This window comes from Carassius carassius, chromosome 35 (assembly GCF_963082965.1).
Source record: "Carassius carassius chromosome 35, fCarCar2.1, whole genome shotgun sequence".
Taxonomy (NCBI): domain Eukaryota; kingdom Metazoa; phylum Chordata; class Actinopteri; order Cypriniformes; family Cyprinidae; genus Carassius; species Carassius carassius.
In genome coordinates this window covers 17,680,606-17,706,806 of record NC_081789.1, presented here as the reverse complement: position 1 = coordinate 17,706,806, position 26,201 = coordinate 17,680,606, and the positions used below count along the sequence as shown (strand labels likewise).

Sequence of the window (26,201 nt, the reverse complement as noted above, 5' to 3'; positions counted from 1 at the left end):
ATGCAGTGTCATCTGAGAGCCCGAAGACCACGGGCATCCAATAAAGGTCTCCGGCCTTGTCCCTTACGCACAGAGATTTCTCCAGTTTCTCTGAATCTTTTGATGATGTTATGCACTGTAGATGATGAGATTTGCAAAGCCTTTGCAATTTGACATTGAGGAACATTGTTTTTAAAGTTTTCCACAATTTTTTTACGCAGTCTTTCACAGATTGGAGAGCCTCTGCCCATCTTTACTTCTGAGAGACTCTGCTTCTCTAAGACAAAGCTTTTATAGCTAATCATGTTACAGACCTGATATCAATTAACTTAATTAATCACTAGATGTTCTCCCAGCTGAATCTTTTCAAAACTGCTTGCTTTTTTAGCCATTTGTTGCCCCCGTGCCAACTTTTTTGAGACCTGTAGCAGGCATTAAATTTTAAATGAGCTAATTAAGTGGATAAAAGTGTAAAATTTCTCAGTTTAAACATTTGCTACGTTATCTATGTTCTATTGTGAATAAAATATTGGCTCATGTGATTTGAAATTCCTTTAGTTTTCATTTTATTAAAATTTTAAAAACGTCCCAACTTTTCCGGAATTCGGGTTGTAAAAAAAATAATAATAAGATTAGGAATATTTAGTATGCATATTTTGAAAGTTTCTAAATTCTTGCACAGAATTTTGTATAACATGTAACATGTATAGAATTTTTACAACATTTTTTTTTATATATTTGATATTTGTATATGAAAGTGACGTGACATTCAGCCAAGTATGGTGACCCATACTCAGAAGTCGTGCTCTGCATTTAACCCATACAAAGTACACACACACACACAGCAGTGAACACACACCCGGAGCAAAATAATTATAATAAAAGAAAATAGTAATTGTATTGATCAGAAGAGACAGTAATATTAATGTTACAGATGATTTCTTTTACAAATAAATGCTTTTCTTTTTAATTTTCTATTGATCTGTGGTTATTTATTTATTCATTTTATTATTTATTTGGGAAGACATTAATAATTGTATTTAACAAAGATGCATTAGATGGATTAGAAGTGACAGTAATAACATTTATAAAGTTACAAAACATAATTTTTTTAAAATTCATCAAAGATAAAAAAAACGGATAGTATCCACAAAAATATTAGATATCAAACCTTTTTGGCATAATAAAATCAAGTTAATAATAACATTTGAAATCAAGTTGTACAATGTAAAGTAGTGAGTGTACAGCTTGTATAACAGTGTAAATTTGCTGTCCCCTCAAAATAACTCAACACACAGCCATTAATGTCTAATCCGCTGGCCACAAAAGTGAGTACACCCCTAAGTGAAAGTGTCCAAATTGGGACCAAAATGTCAATATTTTGTGTGGCCACCATTATTTTCCTGGTGGATGTTAGAGACCTTCCTCCACCTTCCGTTTGAGGGTGTCCCACAGATACTCAATAGGGTTTAGGTCTGGAGACATGCTTGGACTGTCCATCACCTTTACCCTCAGCTTCTTTAGCAAGGCAGTGGTTGTCTTGGAGGTGTGTTTGGGGTGTGTCATTATCATGTTGGAATACTGCCCTGCGGCCCAGTCTCCAAAGGGAGGGGATCATGCTCTGCTTCAGTATGTCACAGTACATGTTGGCATTCATGGTTCCCTCACTCATGCAGCCCCAGACCATGACACTCCAACCCCCATGCTTCACTGTAGACAAGACACACTTGTCTTTGTACTCCTTACCTGGTTGCCGCCACACACGCTTGACACCATCTGAACCAAATAAGTTTATCTTGGTCTCATCAGACCACAGGACATGGTTCTAGTAATCCAGTCTGCTTGTCTTCAGCAAACTGTTTGCAGGCTTTCTTATGCATCATCTTAGAAGAGGCTTTCTTCTGGGATGACAGCCATGTAGACCAATTTGTTGCATTGTGCAGCGTATGGTCTGAGGACTGACAGGCTGACCCCCCACCCCTTCAATCTCTGCAGTACTCATATGTCTGTTTCCCAAACACAACCTCTGGATATGATGCTGTACACATGCACAACTTCTTTGGTTGACCATGTTCAGCCATATGTTCAGTGGAACCTGTCCTGTTAAACCACTGTATGGTCTTGGCCACCGTGCTGCAGCCCAGTTTCAGGGCCTTGGCAATCTTCTTATAGCCTACGCCATCTTTATGTAGAGCAACAATAATTTTTTTCAGATCCTTTCTTTGCCATGAGGTGCCATGTTGAACTTCCAGTGACCAGTATGAGAGAATGAGAGCGATACAATGTATATTGTATACACTGTATATTTTAGAATAGTTAGTTGAACCTGACCTGTACCACATATTAAGATATCAACTCCTACTCTCATAAGTGCAAATCCATTTTTAATTAGATCCAGTGTCTAATGAGCACTATATCATTGGGCTTACGGCATACACTCATTATCTTTGAATCCATGTGTTTTCACATTGTCACTTGATGTTTTCTCTGTATAAATAGGCTTTGCTTCATATCTACTGACCGCCCACGCCATACTTCCACTGGTGCACATGTTCCTGTCCCTCTCTCCATTTCCTCCATAATTGACACGTATGTCCTTGGATGCGGTATGACCTTAGAACCTCTGAGGGAAGCATCCCAAGAACGACTGTCATCTTTCATCACATGAGTCAAGAGAGATTCGTACCTCGACGCAGCTTCCAGGACATCCTAACAAACCCATCCACCATGGAGGAAATCTTCAGAGACTCAGGATATGGCATTCCTCTGTCACTTACTCCATGATATGATCATTTTCATCAGTGTTGCTGAGCTGCAACTGATTGAGTAGATCTGACGCTCCAGAGACCCCAGAGATCGTCCATCTCAGGCTTTCACAGACATTCATTTAATGCTTCATGCCAGATGTAGCCTGACCTCTAGATGTGTATCCTCAAATGTACCTCTATTAAAAGTTGCCCTGTTGAGAGGAGAGAGGAACATATGTATCTATTGCTTTGTCTTGACATCGCTCAGTATTGCAGCATATCAAGGTAATGAGCAGACACACTTTTTACATTTTCAATGCTGATAATAGGGCAAAAATGGCAGAATTCAATGGAATGTATTTGATTATGGAAATATGAATCCAGTTACAGCCAAAAGTGTGGACACATTTACCTCAATATACAGGTGCATCTCAATAAATTAGAATGTACTGGAAAAATTTATATATTTCAGTAATTCAACCCGTGTATTAAATAAATTCAATGCACACAGACTGAAGTAGTTTAAGTCTTTGTTTTTTTTTAATTGCGATGATTTTGTGATGATTTTGGCCTTTCTTTGTTAAATAGGTTCAAATAAGCACCAAAGATGCATTAAATTGATCAGACGTGACAGTAACACCTTTTATAATGATACAAATGATTTACTTTTTCAAATAAATGCTGATAATCAGAGAATCAGAAAAAGTATCATGGTTTCCACAAAACTAATAAATAGCAAAACCTTTTTTTAATATTTATATTAAATATATTTATATTATATATTTATATTTATATAAGTTTCCAAAACAATCTGAAAATTAATCTTTGCAATTACATGAATACATTCAGTTATATTAAAATGTATTTACTTTATATGTATTTTTGATAAATTAGATGTAATGAAAAAATATACATTTTACAAGGCCAAACTTTTATATGATAATGTATAAAATATATGAAACATATAAATTAAACTAGTTACTATATATATATATATATTGGTTGTTGCATAGCTCCATACTTGGATTTTCTTCAATTTCATAGATTCGATGGCTGTATTATTATACTGAAATGTAGAAAATAATAATAATTATAAAGAATGAGCAGGTGTGTCTAATATGATCAAGATCAAATATCAAGTGTGTTAAATGAAAAGAGCAAACATGCAAGTAAGGTTGAGCTGATTTTATGAATGATTTTGTGGAAATCTGTTGCATTTCCTCCAGAAATTGTGCCGTAGCAGCAGTGCTTGAAGTGGGCAGGTATGCACCAGTACACAGTACCGGCACTTCTGTATTTTAGTCTTTAGCACACTGGCACTTTTTCATATCAACGTGCTGCATTTGCTCTTCTGTGTCATCCGCACCACAAGGATGCGCTGTTTCTACTTCTACTTGGGGAAGTCGTGGCCTAATGGTTAGAGAGTCGGACTCCCAATCGAAAGGTTGTGAGTTCGAGTCCCGGGCCGGCAGGAATTGTGGGTGGGGGGAGTGCATGTACAGTTCTCTCTCCACCTTCAATACCACGACTTAGGTGCCCTTGAGCAAGGCATCGAACCCCCAACTGCTCCCCGGGCGCCACAGCATAAATGGCTGCCCACTGCTTCGGGTGTGTGCTCACAGTGTGTGTGTGTGTGTGTGTTCACTGCTCTGTGTGTGTGCACTTCGGATGGGTTAAATGCAGAGCACAAATTCTGAGTATGGGTCACCATACTTGGCTGAATGTCACTTCACACTTCACATTTTTATTTAGCTTTGATTTGAAATAAAACAGCGCATCCTTGTGGCGCTGAGGACACAGAAGAGCATACGCAGCACGGTGATATGGAGTGACTCAGAGGAGACCGTTGACAAAGGAATTATTGAATGAAGTCGTTATTTTAGTTTTCTTCACTTACAAAAGTGTTCCCGTTGCTTCATATAACCCAGATTGCATATCTGATGGCAGATGGAGTATTCTGACGACTACTTTTCATACCTTTTCTGAACCTTGACAGTGTTATTTACTTGGCAGTCTATGGGACAGTCTCAAGCCTCCAGGTTTTCATCCATAATATCTTAAATTGTGTTTCGAAGATGAACTGAGCTTTTACAAGTTTGGAACGACATGGGGTAAATTTTGCAGTATCCCTTTAATATGTCAGACTCTGGTGAAATAACAGTATATAAATCACAGTACCAGAAGGGGTCACCTCTCATCTCGACAAATCGTGTGAATGAATGCAAACGGAGTCATTCTACTGCATAGGTGGTCGCTTTTCCACTGTCTGGCCAGTGCGAGCGGGGGGCTGCCAATGAGCCAGGCGGCCAATGCTGCGCTTCCACTGTCAGACCAGTGATACTTTAAAAACCCTCCCTTAGCATGCCTTTCTGAAGCAAACGGCACACAACATCATTTCATTAGCTAGGGGAAATGTGAATGAAAACCATCCAAAAATGAACTTGTCAGAAGCGGACATTTCGTCCTAACAAAGATTAAAAAAAAGTCTCCAGCATCGATATTTTACCAATCATTTACAATTAAAATTGACAATTTATTCATTTGTTTCGGAAGTGCGCATCAGTGTTGCTAAATCTAACTGATATGTTTAATTATTTCACATAAAATGACAAAACACATACTTGTTTTTAGGGCTGTGTATTGCCAAGAATCTGGCGGTACGATACGTATCACAATACAGGGGTTGTGATACGATATGTTGTGATACATTGCGATACTGTAAGCATGGTGATATATTGGGATATTTCTTATTTTAGGAATAGAATATTTTTTTAGGAAAGCTGTCATCAAGAACACACCACCATATTCAAACCTTAGCAATAAATAAATAAATAAAAATTGTTTAACCAGAACACAGTGGAATCTGCATTTGCGATAATCAGTCCCTGTAACATTATTTAACCACTTTTTGTGCAGTATGAGTTAAGGAGTTAAATATAAAGTGCTTGCAGGATCCTTTAGTTAAATGTATAATATGTATAAAATGTATTTTATAAAAAGAGAAGATTACAAAAGAATTACAATCGCTTAATATCAATGAAAAATGAAGTGCTAACAACATTCCTAAAGAAAACAAAACAATTGTAAAACAATAAAATTTATACAGATGTTGAACCTTTCCACTTGGATTTGACAGGTTTTTCCATTTCTATTTATTTTCCGTGTGAAATCGCTGAAACCGCGATGCGAGCACTGCACCAACTGCACAAAACACCACCAAAATGAGAGAAAGCTGCGCCGCGGGGTGCAGCCATAGGCGGAACCAGGTCTCGCCAAGCAGCGGAACCGAGGTGGCGCCAGCGTCACAGTCCCACAGTGGACGTTACCACAAAAGCCCAAATGACGGCACACTTCAGCTTTGTAGACAGAAACGTGAACTGTGACAATTATTTCCGCCTCCATTACTAGCAGTGAACTACATTAACGCTAACATTAGTGGCGTGCTCGAATTCTAGTATTTCCCGTCACTCAGGATTTGTTCATAGATGAAGACTGCCATCTAGCGGTTGGGAAATGAACTCAAAACTAAACAACTGCCATGAATCTTGTACGATTCTTTTTTTTATATCGATATTCCATTTTTGAGAATCGATACAGTATCGCCAAATAAAAAATATCGCGATACTCACGTGTATCGATATTTTCTTACACCCCAGTTCTTATCTGTTTAGTCGCGGCTGCTCTATTTATTTTATAATCACAAAAAAATAAAACAACTCCGTCCATTTATATCCAAAAGCATACATGGATAAAACCATATAAAAACAATGATAAACCCATATGTTTGTGTCAACTTCTTTAGAAAGATGGAGAAAATGTATTCACTTTACAGGAAATAATATAATGTGATATAATGTGATAAATAATATTCGGGCACTGTCCTGTTTGACTTGGCCACTGCTAGCCTTTCAGCCAAATTATGTCAGCTGCATGTTAGGAGAAGTAGAATAATAATTACTCATTTGAATCAGTACATTATAATGAAGTGGAGTACCGGCACTTCTTTTTTCCCACTTCAAGCACTGCGTAGCAGGTCTGCTAATGAGCATCAGCAGAAACTTGAGAAACTCACTCGCACTGTTGCTTCAAACATCTTGCCTTTTAAAGGGAAGCAAGGACTCATTGTGTGGCGTATCATCTCCTGTTGATGTGATGTCACGTTAATAATAATTGTGTGACAAAGGGTACTGACTTCTTGACGGGTCTTCATTCTGCACGTCTTTGCGCAGCCTAATTATTTCAGGTTTGATGGTGTGAAGTGGAGTTTGGACCTGTTCTGTCAACATATTTGTTGCCGGTTACAGCCGAGCGAGCAAAGACACACAGGTCTTTAGAGACTACAACTTCAGCTTCCATCACCAGTCATCCAGACAGGGATTTATTGAAGTCATATCACCTGGGTAGCAGCACTTAGTATGCAACATGCCATAGCACCTGGCTTAATTAAATTACTGACAAGGAGTTTGACTCTTTAATTGTGTCACTATCTTCCTGATTAGAATAGGAAGATTGTTGGGGGCCTCTAGGTTAATTCAAGATCATAGCCTATGAACCTGACAGAGTTTTGCCATCATGAAGCAGGCAGGCTGATGAATAGGGCGGAGATCTCTTTTGTTTGGTTGTGTATCCATTTATTTTGAAGCAGCTGGTGGCAAAACTGTTGAATAATTAATCTGCTGATTATCCTGAAGATTAATCCAGTAATATTAATTTTTTATGCATTATATCCTTGCATTTATTTGATTCAAATGACAATAAAACCTTTAATATTGTGAAATATTTGTACAACTTAAAATAACTGTTTTCTTTTTTAATATATTTTAGAATATAATTTACTCTTGTTATACAAAGCTGAATTTTTTATCATCATTACTCCAGTATTCAGTGATTCTTCAGCAATCATTCTAATATGCTTATTTGGTGCTCAGTTAATATTGCTACTCAGTTATTAATAATAGTTCTCTAATCTATTCTCTCTTTTGCTCTATTTAATGAATCTCTGCTGAGCTATATATTCTTTTCTTGTCTTTTGTAATTATACTTACCTGAATTACTGTATCGCAGTTACCACAAAAATATTAGGCAGCAAAACTGTTCAGCATTGAGAATAGTAAGAAATGTTTCTTCTCTAAAGACTGGAGTAATGGTTGCTGAAAATTCAGCTTTGCAACACAGAAATAAATTACATTTTAAAATGTATTTATATATAAAACAGTTCTTTAAATATGAATAATATTTCACAATATTACTGTTATAATGTATTTTTGATCAAATAAGTGTGGTCTTGGTGAGCATAAGAGACTTATTTCAAAAACACTAAAAAACTTAATTATTCTAAACTTTTGACTGATAGTGTATATAGATTTATAATTAGTTTTTTTTTAGAAAAAGATTAGTACTCCAGTAATTATTCACTACTTTTCAGATAATTACAAATCATTTACTTTTTGTAATATAATACAAAACTTTAATAGAATATAATGTGCGTATAATAAATGTATATACACCTCTCAGGCTTCTGTGTTTCTCTGAAAACTGCAAATATGTCACATTCATGTATTAAACATAGGAAGGATGGCAGCATTTTTTCAGCACCATTACCCAGCATGACCATCTCTCTCATTCCTTCCCGTGGTGCCACTGTGATGGAGTCTGGTGACTCTCTAAGGAACTCTACCCTGTTAATTGCCTCATTTAAAATCAAATTCCACCCCTCACTCTTGAGAAGAAATTTGATCATTACCCAAGAGATTTTTTCCTATTTCAGAGGGCATCAATGGATCATCATATCATTTCTTTGGCTTCAAGCTTATCAAGAAATCAGGCCATCTGTGGAATGTAGTTGGACTCTTATCTTATTAAAAACTCATTGACTTATGTGTGGTTCAGCTATGATTCATATGGTGATATACAACTCCTCTAAACAATTCACTCCTGTATTGCAATTTAAATAGTTTAATTGTTTAATATTTCTGTATTGTTGGATGGAGATGATACGGTTGAGTTTAGGATGAATTGATGGAAAAAAGTTGTACTTCAGATTTTTTTCAGCTGTTGGGATATGTTATTAAATAACATTTTAAATACATTTTGTTAAATAAAAAAAATAGAAAACAGCTGTTGTAAATGCAATAATATTTTACTATTTATTTTGCCATTTATATTTCACTATATCTACTATATATATATAACTTTTTTTCTGTAAATGTGTTCCTATCATGGTTTATGCGCATTTCTTATTACAAAATAAGCGATGTATCCACTTCAACTGAGAATATGCTTTGTTTTATGCACATTTTTTAATTTTTATCTTGGTGTGTCTTCAAATTATGTGAATGGAAACCCAAGTACTGTTACTTTAACTTTATTACTGTTACTTTAACTGCCCTGAACTATAGAGTCCCTTGGACTCTGTTTGTGCTGTGTATCTGTCGCTCTACCTCTTCCTCAAAATTCATCAGTGTGAGCAAGAAAACTCTCTGAATTCTTGCGGCAGACTTCATTGAGCTTCAGTTAATGTGTCTGTGCCGGTTATTTACTGCTCTTTTTCCTTTTGGGACTGGTGTAGTTGTAATACAATCAGATGGATGTATTGATTGAAGTGGGATAAATCAGCTTGGTCAACAAACTCTGAGTCCGACCACAAACTGGCGTGAGATTAAATCAGCTTTATTCACTATGGCAGCTTTAAGTACTTGTATTAATGGCTTTAAATGCATGATAATTTACCGGGTGCCTGTTATTTTACTTAATGGCCATTAAAGGAATCACAGGGACAGTTTCACTTTACATCACCTCTCGCTTACACGGCCACGATGATCATGTCTGAGAGTCCATTATTAACATCTGCTAAAAATAATCCTCTGGCAAGTGGAGGTTGTAGGCCATTGGATGGAAGCCATGACAACGCCTGTCCGCTCGCATTAGCCACTACCCATTGCCTTGCCAGCAGTCGTCTTGGGTGGACCCATCACTCCCCAGTTTTGATGTGTGGAGGACGCTCATTGTGCAATCCTGCTGTCGGCAGCTGTTACCTGGAGCTGCGTTGTGGCGATACGGATTGTTTGAACACAGAATGGGAAGCTGGTTTTGTTTTGAAGACTTTTTGTGTCATCTCTCCCCCTTTGAGGCCTATTTATTTGTGAGTGTGCGTCTGCGAGGGAGCTGAAGAATTTGTGTTTCAGTGTGTCTCCTCAATCACTGAAGCATTGCATGTGTTGCATTCTGATTGGGTGCGTTTATGTGCAAGCATTTCGATGATTACGTTTAATCCAGACACGGTGCAATAACATTTTTTGTCTTTCTGCAGTCAATATGAAATTACTGCATGACACCATTCTATCACTGTCAATCAGAAGATGTGTATTGATTAATGTTAGGTTATAGAGAGCAGGAATTTGTAATGTAATGTGTTGGTTTTATTGTTACAGACAAAACATACTGATGATACAGAAGTCGTCCCCAGCAATTTGTCTCCTCTGTGTCTCTCCGCATCACCATAGCGCCATTTTGGAGAACATCAGCTGAACACAAGCAGCTTATGCTTTTCTGTGTCAGCCACGTACACGAATGCACTATTTTCGTTCAAATCAAAACGTAAATACACGTAGAAAATGTATCCTTGTGTCGCGGCTAACACAGAAGAGCGTATGCTGCTTGTGTTCAGCAGATATTCTCCAAAATGGTGCTACATTAATGCAGAGAAACACAGAGACAAAATGTTGAATAAAGTCATTGTTTTTGTTTTCTTTGTATACAAAAGGTACTTTAGTCACTTTATTTATGGCTGAACCACTGATGGCAGATGGAGTATTCTGAAGATGTCTTTCATACTTTTCTGGACCTTGACACTGTTATTTATTTGGCAGTCTATGGGACAGTCACAAGCCTCCCGGGTTTCATCCAAAATATCTTAAATTGTGTTCCGAAGACGAACAAAGCTTTAACGGGTTTGGAACGACATGGGGGTAAGTGATTAATGACAAGATTTTCATTTTGGGGTGTAGTATCCCTTTAAGTGAAAAATTGCTGGTTGTCAAAGAGTCTGATTTGAGTCATTTCCAAATTAAATTAGCAAGGAATGCAACACAGAAATGAAGAAAAAAGAATGATGTGAAAAATAATATAAATAAACATTTAAATAAACATTAAATGATTCCAAAGAGAAATCAACTCAGTCAGTGACCCTTGATTGTTTTTGCAGTTGACTCCCAGCATCAGGGGAAAACTATTATTAGTTTAAAGCAGCACTAACTATGAATCATTGCTGTTAAGGCTTCTTTGGGATGTATAATAGTTTAGATTAAAGGAATCGACCCACAGCCAAAGAAAAGGTTATAAATGATTTAACTCAAAACTCAACATGAAAAGAAATTTACTTGTTGACTTGGTTTTGGTTATTTTTTGTATCATTCATACGTAAAGCTTGGTGTTTTTCTCATAAGCTGATGTTTGATAGTCAGTGTGATTGTGATGTAAAGTGACTCTGACGCTTGTGAAGATCTAGAACAGTGTTGTCGTGGTGACTGTTCTCTACATATGTGTGTGCGTGTGTGCTACACACAAGTGTGGTTGTATGATCATGCATTGGATTGCGTTGTGCTACTTCTGATCTTTCCTCTCTGTTAAACGCACTGAAATGCACATATACACATAAATAGAAAACTTCTTTCTTCTGCCCCAGTTCTGTCACGCTGCCTGTGATGTTCCTGCGCATCAATGGGGGAAAAGGAAAATAAACTATTCTGATGGTGTCAACTGGCCCCATTTTATAGCGTTTAGTACAGCGCCTATGAAACCTGCATCCACCCTCCCGCACTTTATATGGCACATGACTGGCATTTCATTTGAACTGAGAATCCCTGCTCAGTTTTAATTAATCAAAAAGCACAATGCTTATCTTATCAGCTGATGGTTTTCATTTTGATTATGGGCTGGCGGGCAGGTAGACTGATCCTCTGGAGGAATGGGTCCCCAGCTGCAGGCAGGCTGATGCTTATCGGTCTGTTTGCAGAGGCAGGAGAGACCAGCTGCCCTCAAGCGGTGTCGGCCCTCGGGTTAAGGGCTTAAGACACCGACAACCTCCCGAATCCCTGCTGTGGTTCTTCTTATCTCCATCAAATGCGATCTCACTTAGATAAAAGGCATTTGTTTAGGGCCTTTATTTATCAAAGCCTGCCACGCTCGGCGATGGAGTCTGAGGTGGAAAATTCTCTGTAATTCTTCACAAAAACAAAAGAATGGGCATGACAGGTATGCAGTTGTTTGTATGTGTTACCTCGAGGAACGTAAACTAGACTTTTACACCATCTGAGTGCCTCTTGTCTGTGCAAAACTTGCTGAAATGCATACCGAATCTTATGTGTAGTAGCTAGGCCATTGCAATGTGGTTGCTAAATGGTCCAACTGTCTTTTTGATGCCATGAACCCCCAAATATGATGATTCACTTGCAGGACTCCTAAAATATAAAAACTGATTATTTTTTATTTGAATTGTATATGCATAATAATTATATATATATATATATATATATCAAGATATAAGTATTAAAAAAGTGTAATATATTATATATTAACTCACAACATAAATGTTGTCAATTTATATATTAACTTACGATACAAATGTCAGTTTATACACACACACACATAATTGAAAGAGCGTTAAATTTTATATTTAATAAATTAAACATCATTTTTTAAGTATAAGCACCCATTTAAAGTGATATTTGTATTGATAATATAAAGAAAATCAAGATATAACTATAAAAACTCAGTTAAACCATAAAAAAATGTTTAATGTATTATATATTAACTTACAACATAAATGTGTGATATATACACTAGTTTAAATTAATATAGACCTATTATATACACCTATTGTATAAATATAATAAACCTGTTTACACTGGAAAAAAAAATTATAATACATACATATGTCTAAGATGCATTTACACAAAATAAAATTTGTGTATAATTTTTTTTACATTTACTCTTATTCATTTACTAAACTTAAGTGAACATGTAAAAATTGTATAGTAATTGTAATTGTATATTATATACTATAAATATTATATTGAGATTTATTAGTGTGTATATGTCTGTGTGTATGTGCATATGTCTGTTTGTATGTTCTAATATACTGTACAGACAGTGTTTAATCTAATAATTTAATAATGTAAAAATTTGTGTGTGTGTGTGTTTGTGTGTGTGTGTGTGTGTGTGTGTGTGTGTGTGTGTGTGTGTGTGTGTGTGTGTGTACACTTTATGACTTTTGCTGCCTGGTTTCTATGAGGTAAGAGAAGAATTCCTGCAGCAGGGTTCTGTAGATCATCAGAAACCCAAAACCCTCAGAGTACGACCAACCTTTCTGTCAAACTTCCTCAGCATCAGTGAAAATGATCAAATCTAGTCATTATCAGTGAGAGAAACGCTCTCTCTCTCAAACACACACACAACCAGGCATTCACAATTGTAAACTCCTACTACTTCTCTGAGCCCACTGTTTTAGAGAAATAACACAATAATGGAAACCATTTTCCCTGTAACAGTTTCTGGAAAGACATTTATTTCACTTTAACCTCCGTGTGTTAGAGATGTCCTCGGTAATGGTGCAGGTCTGCCAGCCTACAACATACAGTAAAAGTCCTTTTTCACCACCTACTGTACAACAGAAGTGTGAAACTCATTCTCCTTCTCTTATTTTTTTTCATAGGGAATTCGGTTGGCGAGATCCTGAATTACCTGAAGTCATTCAGATGCTGCAGCACCAGTTTCCCTCAGTTCAATCCAACGCAGCGGCATATCTTCAACACCTATGCTTTGGAGACAACAAGATTAAAGCTGAGGTAAATCTAACTTTATATCATTGGTAATGATTATATACCTGCTTACCAAGACACATCTGTAGACAAAATCTAATCAGTAAGCTTCTTTTGTTTAGTTTTTTTTTTTCGTGGCCATGTAGAAGGTAATTAGTGTTGAAAATGGGATCTTAAATGCTGGGTTTTGGCACAAAAGTTTTGTTACCTTGGGGAAACTCTTGTTGTTGAATACCTAAAAGATTTTTATTTATATGTTTCGTTGCATGAAATTAATTCTTGCACGTACCATTGACAAATAATTCACCCCTTTATTGAATTTTGATGCCAGGTCTCTACTGGTAGATCTCCCAGTAGTAAGTTTTCACATTTATGAAGAGTGTCCTGAATTGCACCAGTAATTAAGCACTAATCACACAGCCAAACAATACATGGAAAGCTGCATATTGACAGCCGTTCTCCACATAGCAGCTCTGTAATTGTATCCCAGAGGCTTAAGAGAGGCTCGGAGGACAAGGAAATTAAATTTGGAGAATAAATCTGCAGGAACAAAACAGCAACAGAGGGAGAGACGAGTTAGCCGACAAACTTTTAAATTATATTTAATGGGGAAAAAACCAACACAAACAGTGAGAGCCAAATTAGTTTATCCAGCGATGAGCTCCACTTCAAACCAGCATTTTTCTCCATCTGAAAAATGTCTTATTTATTAAGAAAAGACACTAAATGAATCCCCCTGCTTTCTTTGATCCGCCCGTTCATCAATTTCACCACACACAGAAATGAACTTGTTTCATGTTGTTCTCATAAAATATTTGGAGCAATGTTCCATCATAGCTTGATTGATTAGATTTGGGCCTATGTACTCAGATGCTCTGTGGTGTGCTTTTGTTGCTTGGAAATAAACAAAAGAATTGGCATATACTTTTTATTGGTGGTTCTTAACTGTGTTTTTTTTCTGTCTATGAGCATCTGGTTATAAACTGCATTTAAAAAAGCAACATGTGCCAAACCATCTTCCCAAATTTGCAATTACAGTTGTTTATGAAACTGTTGCCAACAAAAGACAAGCTTTAAGATTTCTCTGCAGTTTTCCAACTAAATGAATGCATTATATTTGGAATCAAAAACCTTTGTTAACATTGTAGTTTGTATTATTTACAATTTTTGTTGTTGTTGTTAAATACTCATTTTTATTTACATCAATACAGTGTACAACAGTACAATAATAGTATTGCAATTATTGTATTTCTTTATTGATTTCATTTCATAGTTTAAATGGTAATACATCAACAACATTAATAATAATAATTGTAATTATTATATTAATACACATCTATTAACTAAACTTGAATGTTGACAATAAACTAAGATGTTTCTCATTGCTTTTTAAAATTATGTGAGTATATTTATTTTGCTTTATACATTGTTTATTTATACACATATTTAGCATTTATTCTTCCCTCCAGTTCGTGACCCAGTCAGAACAGACTTGCAGCCCACTTTTAGTCGTGACCCTCCAGTTGAGAACTACTGCTCTGTTTCATCCCACAGTCATCATATCTGAGGTCTCTAAAAAGGTCAAACGTTCATATTTCATGGACTTAACTAATCCAGTACATTATGCAACTCATTGTATTATGCAACAAGCTTGTGTTGGTACAATGTATTTCACATTTGTAAATCACTATATCCTGAGGTTTTCAGCAATGTCTTCAATGATTCTGCAGCCTCATTCTGAATTAGGTGCAGTTTTTTCTCAAGAGTTTGACCCTGATACAGTACCAGTTGCAGCTAATGTCCAAACACAATAATTTTTTCTTTTATTTTTTTGTCTGGAGTGGGACTGAACCTCCAGTGTCAGTTTGTCCATCTGAAATGATATGAATTACAAGAGATATTATTGAAGGTATATATATATATATATATATATATATATATATATATATATATATATATATAATACATTGTGGTGGTACCGGACTGGTAGTGTACAGTATGTGTGCGTGTGTGTGTTGTTGTTGCTTGGTAAAGCAGTACAGTTAATTATATGTGACAGTTCTGCCGCAGATTGTGCTGAAGCTCTAAACAAGTTATTTTTCCTCAACATACATATACATAAATGCTTTAACATTATGGAGTGGATAGTGAAAAATGACACCAGTCAACATCACAATGGTATCAGGCATGGTAATGGCTTTTTTTTCTTTCCGCCCCACACTTTTTGCATAATATACAGACTACAGTACAACGAGTGATTTATTTGAGGGCTTTTTAGTGTATCGAAACCATACAGCATGACCAGTCAAATGACTCTTATGAGATGGCTCTTTTAACCATCTCAAACACACATTCTTAAAATGTTATGTTGCAAAGGCATAGTTCATCCAGAAATAAAAATTCTGTCATCTTTTACTCACCATCATGTTGCAAAACACAAAATAAGGTATATTGAAGAACGTTCGTAATCAAAGAGTTTTTGTTACCGTTGACATTGTTGTAGAGTATGAAAATATACATTAAGAAACGGAATATCTTTTATGTTCTGCAGATGAAAGACAGGGTCATACAGGTTTGGAAAAAAAATGAGAGCGAGTATATTAAGACAGAATTGTAATTTTTTATCTCTTTTAGTCTTGATATTTAAATCAGTGTACAGGTACTTATTGATTTACAAGTATATGTTTAGTAAGTATATAATCAAAAATATTAGTGATGTCAAACGATTAATCGTGATTATTCACATCCAAAATAAAGTTGTTTACATAATATAAATATAAATATTTTATATATTAATATACAAATGATCCCACACACAAATTAAGTAAACATACATTTTATTTTAGATGCGATTAATCGTTTGACAGCACCAGGGCCGGCCCCCCACCCACAGTAAAAAGCATTTGAAACAATTATGATTCCTAACCTTTTTATGTATACAACATTACATTTTTCAAATTTGTAAATTTTACGTCTACGTGTTATGTTATAATCCTCAGCACAATTTAGAAGATGCACGCATCTGAGGTACTTTTTTTTGTGTTGGCTTTTTGAATTTGAATACAAATTTGTTTGCTTTTACTTTTTAAGCTATTTTGCTAATCAGCTACTGACGCAATGGCAATCATTGCACCCGCGAATTCAAAGCATCACATCATTTGTTTGATCATTTGATTTGTTAAAAAAAAGTACTGCCTCAAAGAAGCATTCATGAATCTGTTGGATCGGTCACACTGTATGGTTTTGATTCACTTAAAAGAACCGGCTCATAAAAATTATTTGTTTTATAATCATTTGGACTGTTCCCATTGGTATGTTTTAATTCACTAAAAAGAAGTGACTCTTCTTTTTAGTATAAAATAATGAACTGATTCATTTATTCGGGAATCAGTTGGACTGGTCACACTGTATGGTTTTAATTCATTAAAAATAACTCATTGGTTTGATGACCATTTAGACCTACCAATTGTATGATTTTGATTCACTAAAAAGAACCTAGTCATTTGTTCGTGAATTGGACTGCTCTTGTCATTGTATGTTTTCCGTTGTAGATTCAGTAGCAGTGTTTTTAAAATAATGAGAAATGAGGGTATTTTATTCCATTATCCTGTCCTTAGCCAACTTAATTGGCCATCCGAACATCATTTTCTCAAAATACATCACATTACAGAAGTCAAACGGGTTGTTAAGGCAGTTTCATGTTGACATTTTTAAAGATAGATGTAAATGAACTTTAGCCAGACAGGAACTAGCACACACACTGAAGCAGACTCGGATGGGAAAGGAGAACAGCTATCAGATGACAGAGCAGTATCTCCCGCAGCAGAGGTGAGGAGAATACTGATTAGTCCAGCATTTCAGCTAGACAGGCCGTGCTCTGATGTTTATAGTCTTCCTGCTGAGCTACTGGCCAAGTGCAAAGGCAGCTCTTTCTCGTCCTCAGCCGGCCACTATTTATAGCAGGTGGCTCCAGCAAAGCTCCCCAGGTCTGTCTCTTGTGCAGCTTTATCAGCCCTTTTGGAGGGAAAATCTAATTCCTCAATATCCATTTGCACGTGCACTCTAGAGTCAAGAGCAAGCACTTCCATCCTGTCCGCTCATGCCTCTAATTGAATATCTCAGCATCTCCGCTACTACAGGACTATGTTAACACTCAATTAATTTCTTTGCTGCACAAAATTCACAAAAAAGCAGAACAAAGTGGCCATAGGTTCCCCTGCACAGCTTTAGTTCATCTTCTTGATAGAACTTACCAGAAACATCCCCAGTTCCTGCTTTTATCTTCTGCTGTTTGTCGCTTCCAAACATCTGTTGCTTCCAAACATGCTGTGATTGTGATAATTAATTGTTTCCTCTATATAATGTTTTGTGTACTGTGGCTGCACTCTCAGAAGTGTGAATCTCACCGCATGAATGAAATGATGGCTTTTGTGCGGTGACGCACATGTCTGTCTGCCTCTCGGGATGAGCCGTGCCTTTGTTTTCCTGTCAGGTGTGCTTTGAATATTCATGCTGTACATGCAGTACAACCCGAAAACAGGAAGAAACAGGATGAGAAGTACCCTCATGGAACGGACTACTAGATCACTTCTCACCTTCAGAAAAAGCCTCACAAAGAAATGGGTTTGTAATCTCCATTGGAGTGAGTGGCGATGTGAAGCCGGAGTCCTGATCTGTAGTGACGCTCTGTTCAAAAGCACATCTGCCAGGGTTGCTCCTGCACTCATCTACAGCTAATGCAGCCGGGTATTGTGTGTGCCAGTTGGCAGCGGGACAGGAAATTGGAAATTCATAGTGCAATCACTTGATGAATCTGCAGACAGACACAGGTGTGACTCTTTCTTAATCATTTAGCCCTTCTGTTTTTATGTCAACAGTGGGTCTATTTAGCTTTCATTTATATTTTTTAGTTTTAGTTCAGTTAGTACTTACATTTATTTTATTTTGATGCTATGGCAATATTTCATTTCATGTTTATTTAATTTTAATTTAATGTATTTAAGTTTTGTTTCATTTACTGAAAATAATTGTTATTCATTTGTTTATTTTAGTACTATATCATATTAGTTATTTATATTTTGATTTCATTCATTTGACTTTATTTAAAAGGGCTGATTGATTGCGCTTTCACTTTTTTAACGTTAGTTAGTGTTTAATGTTGCTGTTTGAACATATTATCTGCAAAGTTAAGAAGCTGAAATTTCAATGAAAATGGAGATATTGTCTTTTAAAATTATGGCAGTTTAATGCCTACAAAAATGACTGATAGGGATTACAGCAAGTAACTTCCCGGGTTTGTGACATCACAAACCCAGATAACCCCCGCCCTCGAGAAAAGGCAGCGAAGGGGAAAAGGCAATGCTGCACTTCTTTAGAGAAGAGGAAAAGTAGATGTTCACATAAAAATCTCGATTCTGTCTTCTAATGATTCTAATGGATTCACAAGTTTCAAAATCAATGTTCTAAAGCAGCGGTTCTTAATACTGTTCATCACGTCTTCCTACTATGCACACACTTTGCATCTCTCTCTCTCTCTCTCTCTCTCTCTCTCTCTCATTCAGCTTAGCTCCAACAATAAACTGTTCCAATTATACACTTATTTTCACATTACACTATGAGATGTGTTAAACATTGATGCGTGTGCAGTTGCCATACTATATTAAACCTTTAATCAGGATAAAACCATATATTAAAAGCTAAGATAAGCATTAACATTTACAAATAACAGCTTATCTAAAAATATGAGACAACCACAAACAAGAAACATAGATCTACCATTAAAAGCAGTGCTTGCAGAGGTTCTGCACGATCCTCTTCCATAATATCCTCTGCTTCTCAAACGGGCTCAAACTGATAAGAGATATTGAAGACGGTGTTGTTTACAATACAATTGGATCAAATGCCGCTGAGGTGAGGGGCGGGACCTTTGGACATTTACTAGAGGCGGTTTAGCCAATCACAACACACTGGGCTAGATAACCAATCAGAGGCCATCACCTATTTCTGAGGGGGGGCTTCATAAAACCAGGAAATGATCAGCACATTTCTCAGAGAAGGGACAGAGCGGTGTGGAATAGGCCTTTATCACAGTCCGCGTGTCGTCACATCTGACCAGAGTTAGAAGTCTAAAGGAATTTCTGCCTGCTTTATTTTAGATGGACAGACACCAGTTTTGTGAAAAAAAAATTACTAATTTAGTTTAGTTGAACATTGACGCAATAAACGCTAATGTTATAACTGCATATTTATACAGATTCAATACCATGTATCATGTCATCCTTAATTTTAATGTGTAACATTATGTCACAATGTCTGGTCTCTGTTTCCCTGAGTTTCCACTAGTGGTCTCACTTCCCCATAGGCACCTCACCGTAGGCACTACAAATCCCACAAAGCCTTGTCCCTTCATCACAGTAATTGCACTCCTGTTAATTGCACTCAGGTGTCTTCACTTTTTAGTCATTATCCTCCCTATATTAACCAGTCCTTTTCTGTTTGTCTGCATGGAGTCCTTTCCTTCCGTCACCCAGTTTCCTCGCCTTCCGAGTTCCTCGTCTTCCGAGATCCTGTTTCCGTTCCTGTTCCCGTTCCTGGTCCCATTCCTGTTCCAAATCCTGTTTATTTATTTGTTTGGATGGATATTTGGTTTTGACCCTTGCTTGTTGATTTCTCTTTGGATTACCCATTAAAACCGTACTGCGATTGGATCTCTTGTCTCCTGCGTTCAACACATTAGCCTATCTGAGCAACGCGACTGTCAGCGCTGCCGGAGCACGCTGCTCAAATAACTGTCAGAGGAATACTCTATTTAATTTTATGTTTAATATTATTTCATTTATTTTTGCATTATATTTATATTATAAACTCCCCATTATTTTACACAGTATAATTACAATCAGTGCAATAACGGAGAATATAACTCGATTAAGATGATCAACCTTATTTTTTATTATCGTCTATGTGCTAGAAATATTTCTTTATTTTAACAACTTAAATTTGATACAATTGAGATTGCATAATAAAGTCAACTCATGAAAAAAAATGCGAGGAATATTTTTAACACAAAAAGTTTTCCCTAAACCTTTAATTTATTCCTTCTATACATCCTTTAGTCATAATTAATGTTTTGAGCTTTTGAGATTAATGTTGAGAGGCTGCAGCGGAAGTTCTTTTATGTTACTATTGGAATTTTCCACTTTTCAAACGTGGAAGTGTGATAAAGGCCTATAAAGGTAAATTATGTGAATTTTGGGAATCACAAATTTTGGGAATTTAGCCGTGATCAGCCTGTGCATGAGGCAGAGTAAAAGTGCATTACCGCCACCTATCTCTCAAGTGGACCATTGACACTCCATCTACAATCTTAATTAGGAGTATCAATGGTTTATTTGAGAGATAGGTGGCGGTAATGCACTTATAAGTCTGTGTTCCGCCGTAAAGCAAGAAGAAGAAGACACCTCATGCACACCTTCTGAAGTGTGCCCAGTGATCCTCTAATGAACTTGGCTGGCTTTAACTGACTTGTATGGAACAGCAAAGCTCTGTTGATAAAGATTTACTCACATCTCTCAGTCTATTTAGCTGTTTGAAGAGTGATTCATTCTCTGGCTCCCTTAAGTATTGATTTTTCAAATACACTGTTATGGATTCAGTGCCTCCTATTTGTTCATTTATCCTCCAAATGATCTCATGGGCTGACACTAAGCTGGTTTGGTGTGACTTAACACTAAATTCAGACTTTTCTTCTATTTTTGTTTTCTTTTTTTCATTTATATGAGGCAATACTGCAGAATGTCAGAAGGGAAAGGTCAACGTTTGTAATGTTCTCACTGGCCAATAATTATTGATTTAGATCAATTGAAGTTGCATTCAAATCAGGAGTTCATGTTCTAAATGTGAATATGAATAAATTTTCAAAGCCCTTTTCACCTTACTGGTGCCTCGAGTGAAAAAAAAAAGAATTTATTTGAACATTGTTCTTTTCATGTTACATTAAAACTGACTTAAATACGTTTTACCAGGTCACTTTGCTACTTTGTACATGCCTTTTATGTAGATTTTATTGTTTACCCATGTTCTCAATCCAGTCTTTAAGTCTTAAAACATGAAAATGCACATCACACATCTCTCATCACCCTCTATTGGTCTGTTTCTCTCAGATACGGAGGCAGGGTGGTATTCAGTTGTTGGTGGACCTGTTGGATCACAGAATGGCTGAAGTACACAGAAGCGCCTGTGGTGCCCTGAGGAACCTTGTTTACGGCAAAGCCAATGATGATAATAAAATTGCTCTGAAGAATTGCGGTGGAATTCCTGCGCTGGTCCGCCTGCTGCGTAAGACCTCTGATGTGGAAGTCAGAGAACTGGTCACAGGTAAGAACTTCTGTTGGCTTTGATATGCCTTTTTCAGTTTGAGTTTTATTATAGGAATATTACAGATCAGTCGTTGATTCTCCTTATACATATATACATGCTGTAGCAAATAATTAACAGTTTCAGACTCTTTTAAAACATGATGAGTAATGGGGATCATTGCATCTAAACCAGTGCAGTCACACTCACACAGTTAAGTTCAAATGGATTTTGATATTAGCAGGAGTGACATTTTCTTTTAATTATAAGTACAGAAAGCCCAAACTTGCTTGTCTAGTGATCTGTTTCAAAGTGAAAACTCATCTGACTCATTGCTTGTGGATTTATTAATTATTTTCTTTTATTATTTAGAGAACAATGAACACTGGAGGGATGTTTGAATATTAGATGACTGCATTTATTTAGGACTGTAATATTTCTAGACTGTTAGCATTGGTTTTGTTCTAGCCATTTCAGTTGTTCTAGTCATGCAAAGTGCTGAATAACATCTATATAACATGTATATATAGATGTTATATATAGATGTTATTCTTTTATTTTTACTTTAGCTGTGAAATCTGCTGTACCCAATTCAGGATGTGGGCTACAATTTTTCATTCTTTAATTTAGCAATGATATAGAAAATAATATTTAGTTTGCTTAACCTTTTAGGGATGAGGTACAGAATGAGATATTTTCAGCAAAATAAATAAATGAATAAAAACATCCCCAAAGGCTTTGCATTCCCAAACATGTTTCTAAATTGTTTATGTAACGGAATGGATAGACTTTGGAATGAAGCCACGCTGGAAATGCCTGCTATGCGCTGAATTCAGATTAACATATAAATTAAAAGCATTGCACACAGGGCACTTAGAGAGACTTTCTGTCACAAATTAATCAGCAAGCTGGAAGCCTCAAGGTCTTTGGCTGCCCAGATGATTCCCAACCTCTCATCCTCTCAGTCTCAAGCAAAGCAGCAGATCTGAGTCATACTTTGCCTGCCTGTTTGATTCTGTTTTTTGACATATGTACAGAAAGTAGATGTATCCATATGGACCCAGTCAGACTTGATGGTCAGGTGTCCTGTCAACCTGCTGCCTCCATCTGCTTCACTTCAAAAGCCAGTGAGGTTTATGCAAGGATTTTTCCAGAATGAGAACACAGAGGATGGAAGGAAAGGGAGACTCTTGATAATTCTTTCCATCTTGGAAAATGTTCATAGACGGTTTGAAAACCTGTGCATTAAGAACTCCTATCTTGTCTATGTTCTGTGAGTATCATTGGCACTGCCTTTCAGTGGCTTCAAATCTTTCGGACAGGCAACAGTTTATTAACATTAACGGCATTAATCTTGCTCTGTCACTGTTTTCCATGGTACACCTCAAGGATCTGTTCTTGTTCCACTTTTGTTACTAACCTATATGCTTACTCTTGGTCAGATCATTCAGTGTCATGGTGAATTAAGCATCTTAACTTTAATAATTATGCTGAAGATAAACAAATCAATCTTTCTGTCCAGCCCAATTCTGATTATCCTTCCTTTTCCATCACATCCTGCTGCAAGATCTCAAAGTATGGATGGCTGAAAACTTCTAAAACTGAAACAGAAATCTTGTTAACGGGCCCAAAATCCCTTTTCTTTTCCAAACATGACATCTCCATTTATATTGACGAAGTTACAGTTCATTCTTCACTTAATATACAGAATATTTGAATGCTATTTGATTATAAATTATGCTTTGAACCTCATCCCAGCCAGCTTGAAAATTTTGTTTCTCCACCTTTACAACGTTGTTCGTATACAATCTTTACTAAATCTGGCCCAAAATCACTGTGCCATCTCCTCACTCTAGACACTCTAGATATTTCCTTTCATTGTCAGATTTACACTTATTTTGGTTATTGTATTGAATATGATCATCGTCTGACAGTCAATGTCTGACTGTTTGCCAGTATTATATAAAGTGTCTTTGTGTTCTTGAAATAAATTAAACATATTATTATTAATATTATTAACGCCTCTGCAAATTTCTAATTTGCAGCCATGTTGCCTTCAGAATTTAGTCCGATTTTGATTTTGCATCTATCTAAAAACTTTTAGCACAGTATTGCAGTTTGTGTTGTGTGGGTGGTGATAAATGTTTTATGAGAGAAGGATCGTGAAGCTTTAAAACCTTGGCTCATCTTTTATGTATTCTCGATCACGATAAGCTGAACACCACATTTTGACATGTTTTCCTAAAAGAAGTGCTTAGAGGCACTACAGAGTCCATGTGAAAGAAAAATAGACCAGTGTTTGGCTTTGTATGCACAAGCATGTGACCATGGTCTATTATGAATCTCATGACTATGGAGAACAGATGGAATATTGGTCTGCTGGAACAGGAAGTTTGCAAAGAACCCAGACAACAGAACATCCACTGAGAAACTGTCTGATTCCTTTGGTAGTGAGATGTGTTTAAACCGGAGCTAGAAATTAACTTTTTTACTTGGTAACATTGATGCTCCTAACTCCTAACACCAGCAAAAATATAGGTGCACTCACCAAAAATGTATAAGCATCACAACTACAAATGATATATTAAAAGATTTTTATCCTTACATTCTTAACTTTAATGCATATTTTAAATTGGTTGATATTAGCTGTCAATAACTCAGTCACTGCTTTCCATTAACTACCGCAAGACAAGAAAGGGCTGAAGAAGAAAGAAAATGAAAAGAACACTGACAGATTTATTTTATAAACAACCTAAAGTTAAGCTCTTCTTGGGTGAGGGTTAGGATGGTGTATGCAGTGTTAAATTTTACATTCAGCTCTGCCAATTGCATGCAACGGCTGGCAGCTAGGAGTCTGCGATATTGACAAAAAAGTATATATGTTACGAGGAGTCAGAGACGCTCGGATCCATTTGCAGAATTTACTGTAGAGAGGTCAAACAGGCAGTAATCAACCAACAGCGTCAAGTGTGTAAAGGGATATCCAGTATCAATAACAGTACCAAGCAGAGGTCGGGGCAGGCGGCAGAGAATCAAAGGCAGTATACACAATACAAAATCAGACACGGAAAGAACAAACACTAGGGAAACGCTCGGAAATGCTAGACGGGGCTAAACAAGACTTCGCAATCATTGTCCAAACACAGCTTATATAGGGGAGTGGTAATGGGGAACATCTGGTGGTGATTAGCCCTAAGCACGGGATTATGGGAAATGGAGTTGGGAATGGAAATGGACACCAAATGCAAGTGGCATGAGTGGGCACTCCAGCTGATGATCGTGACAATATCTCTATTTACTGGGATTTCATCGATAACAAGTGTTACTGTGCTGATATCTTGAGGACTACAGTGGACAGCTGACTCCTAAATTTTGGTCAGTTCACAGCAGTGATAGAAATAAATCTTTTCCAATAAGAAATAAATCTTTTCCATTTTTACCTTAAAGCCATTTTTTCTAATAGTGTGCATTATCAGTCAAATTGAGTCAAATTCTTATATTTAATTAATCAATTATAATAAGGTATTTGGGCTGTTATCAAGCAAATTAAAGTATCAATCAACAAAATTAATCTTTGCAATGCAGAGGAAACACAGAAGCTGCATCTGAAATTACATTTACACACTGATTAATGCAGGACATGAATGCATTTAACCTGCAGTTACACATGCATAAATAATATTTTAATATTGTAAACATAAAACTCCGAATACTGATATTTGAAATATTTAAAACTTTAAATGTGAAATTAAAACCACCAGAGGGTGACAGCAAGTCAATGTTAATAAGTGAGTCATTGCGATTAACCCAAATTATTCATTTAGGAACTAAATGCCCTCATGTTGCTCAGAGACGCAAAACAGCACTGTGACTGTTCGAAATTATATTTGTTGGCGAAATAGAGCAAAAACAATATAGTGTCTAAAACATAAGTCTCTTAATATTAACTTCTTGTTTATTGAACAGTTGTATAAAATCAATATCACACTTGTAATCATGCTGATTTTTGGAGGAAAAAACAGCACTCTTCTTGTGATACTGATTAACTATATGAAATTATATAAAGTCCCCATATCTTTAATTTTGTGATGCATTTTAATCATGCAGTGAAATAATGCACTCTAAATGCGCACACACACTAATTTAACCTAATAGACTATTTATCACATGACAATAATTATATGCATTCTCACAAATGCTCCTAAATATATTTAGAGGTTGCACAGATTAAATTTCTGTAGCATTTTCTAGCCTTGCCTATGCATTGTGATCGTATGCTGAAATTAGCGAGGATTCTTGCTTAGTT

The 26,201-nt window shown here is 36.3% G+C and overlaps 1 protein-coding gene across 3 annotated transcripts in view; it reads left to right on the top strand.

Annotated features, from left to right (window-relative positions):
- The window catches only part of ctnnd2a (catenin (cadherin-associated protein), delta 2a), a 323,418-nt gene that overhangs the window by 227,414 nt on the left and 69,803 nt on the right, over positions 1-26,201 (top strand). For all 3 annotated transcript variants that reach the window (XM_059524711.1, XM_059524710.1, XM_059524712.1), the window contains 2 exons: positions 13,438-13,570; positions 21,703-21,916. In XM_059524711.1, the coding sequence (XP_059380694.1) occupies positions 13,438-13,570; positions 21,703-21,916 (347 nt within the window). The remainder of the gene's footprint in view (positions 1-13,437; positions 13,571-21,702; positions 21,917-26,201) is intronic.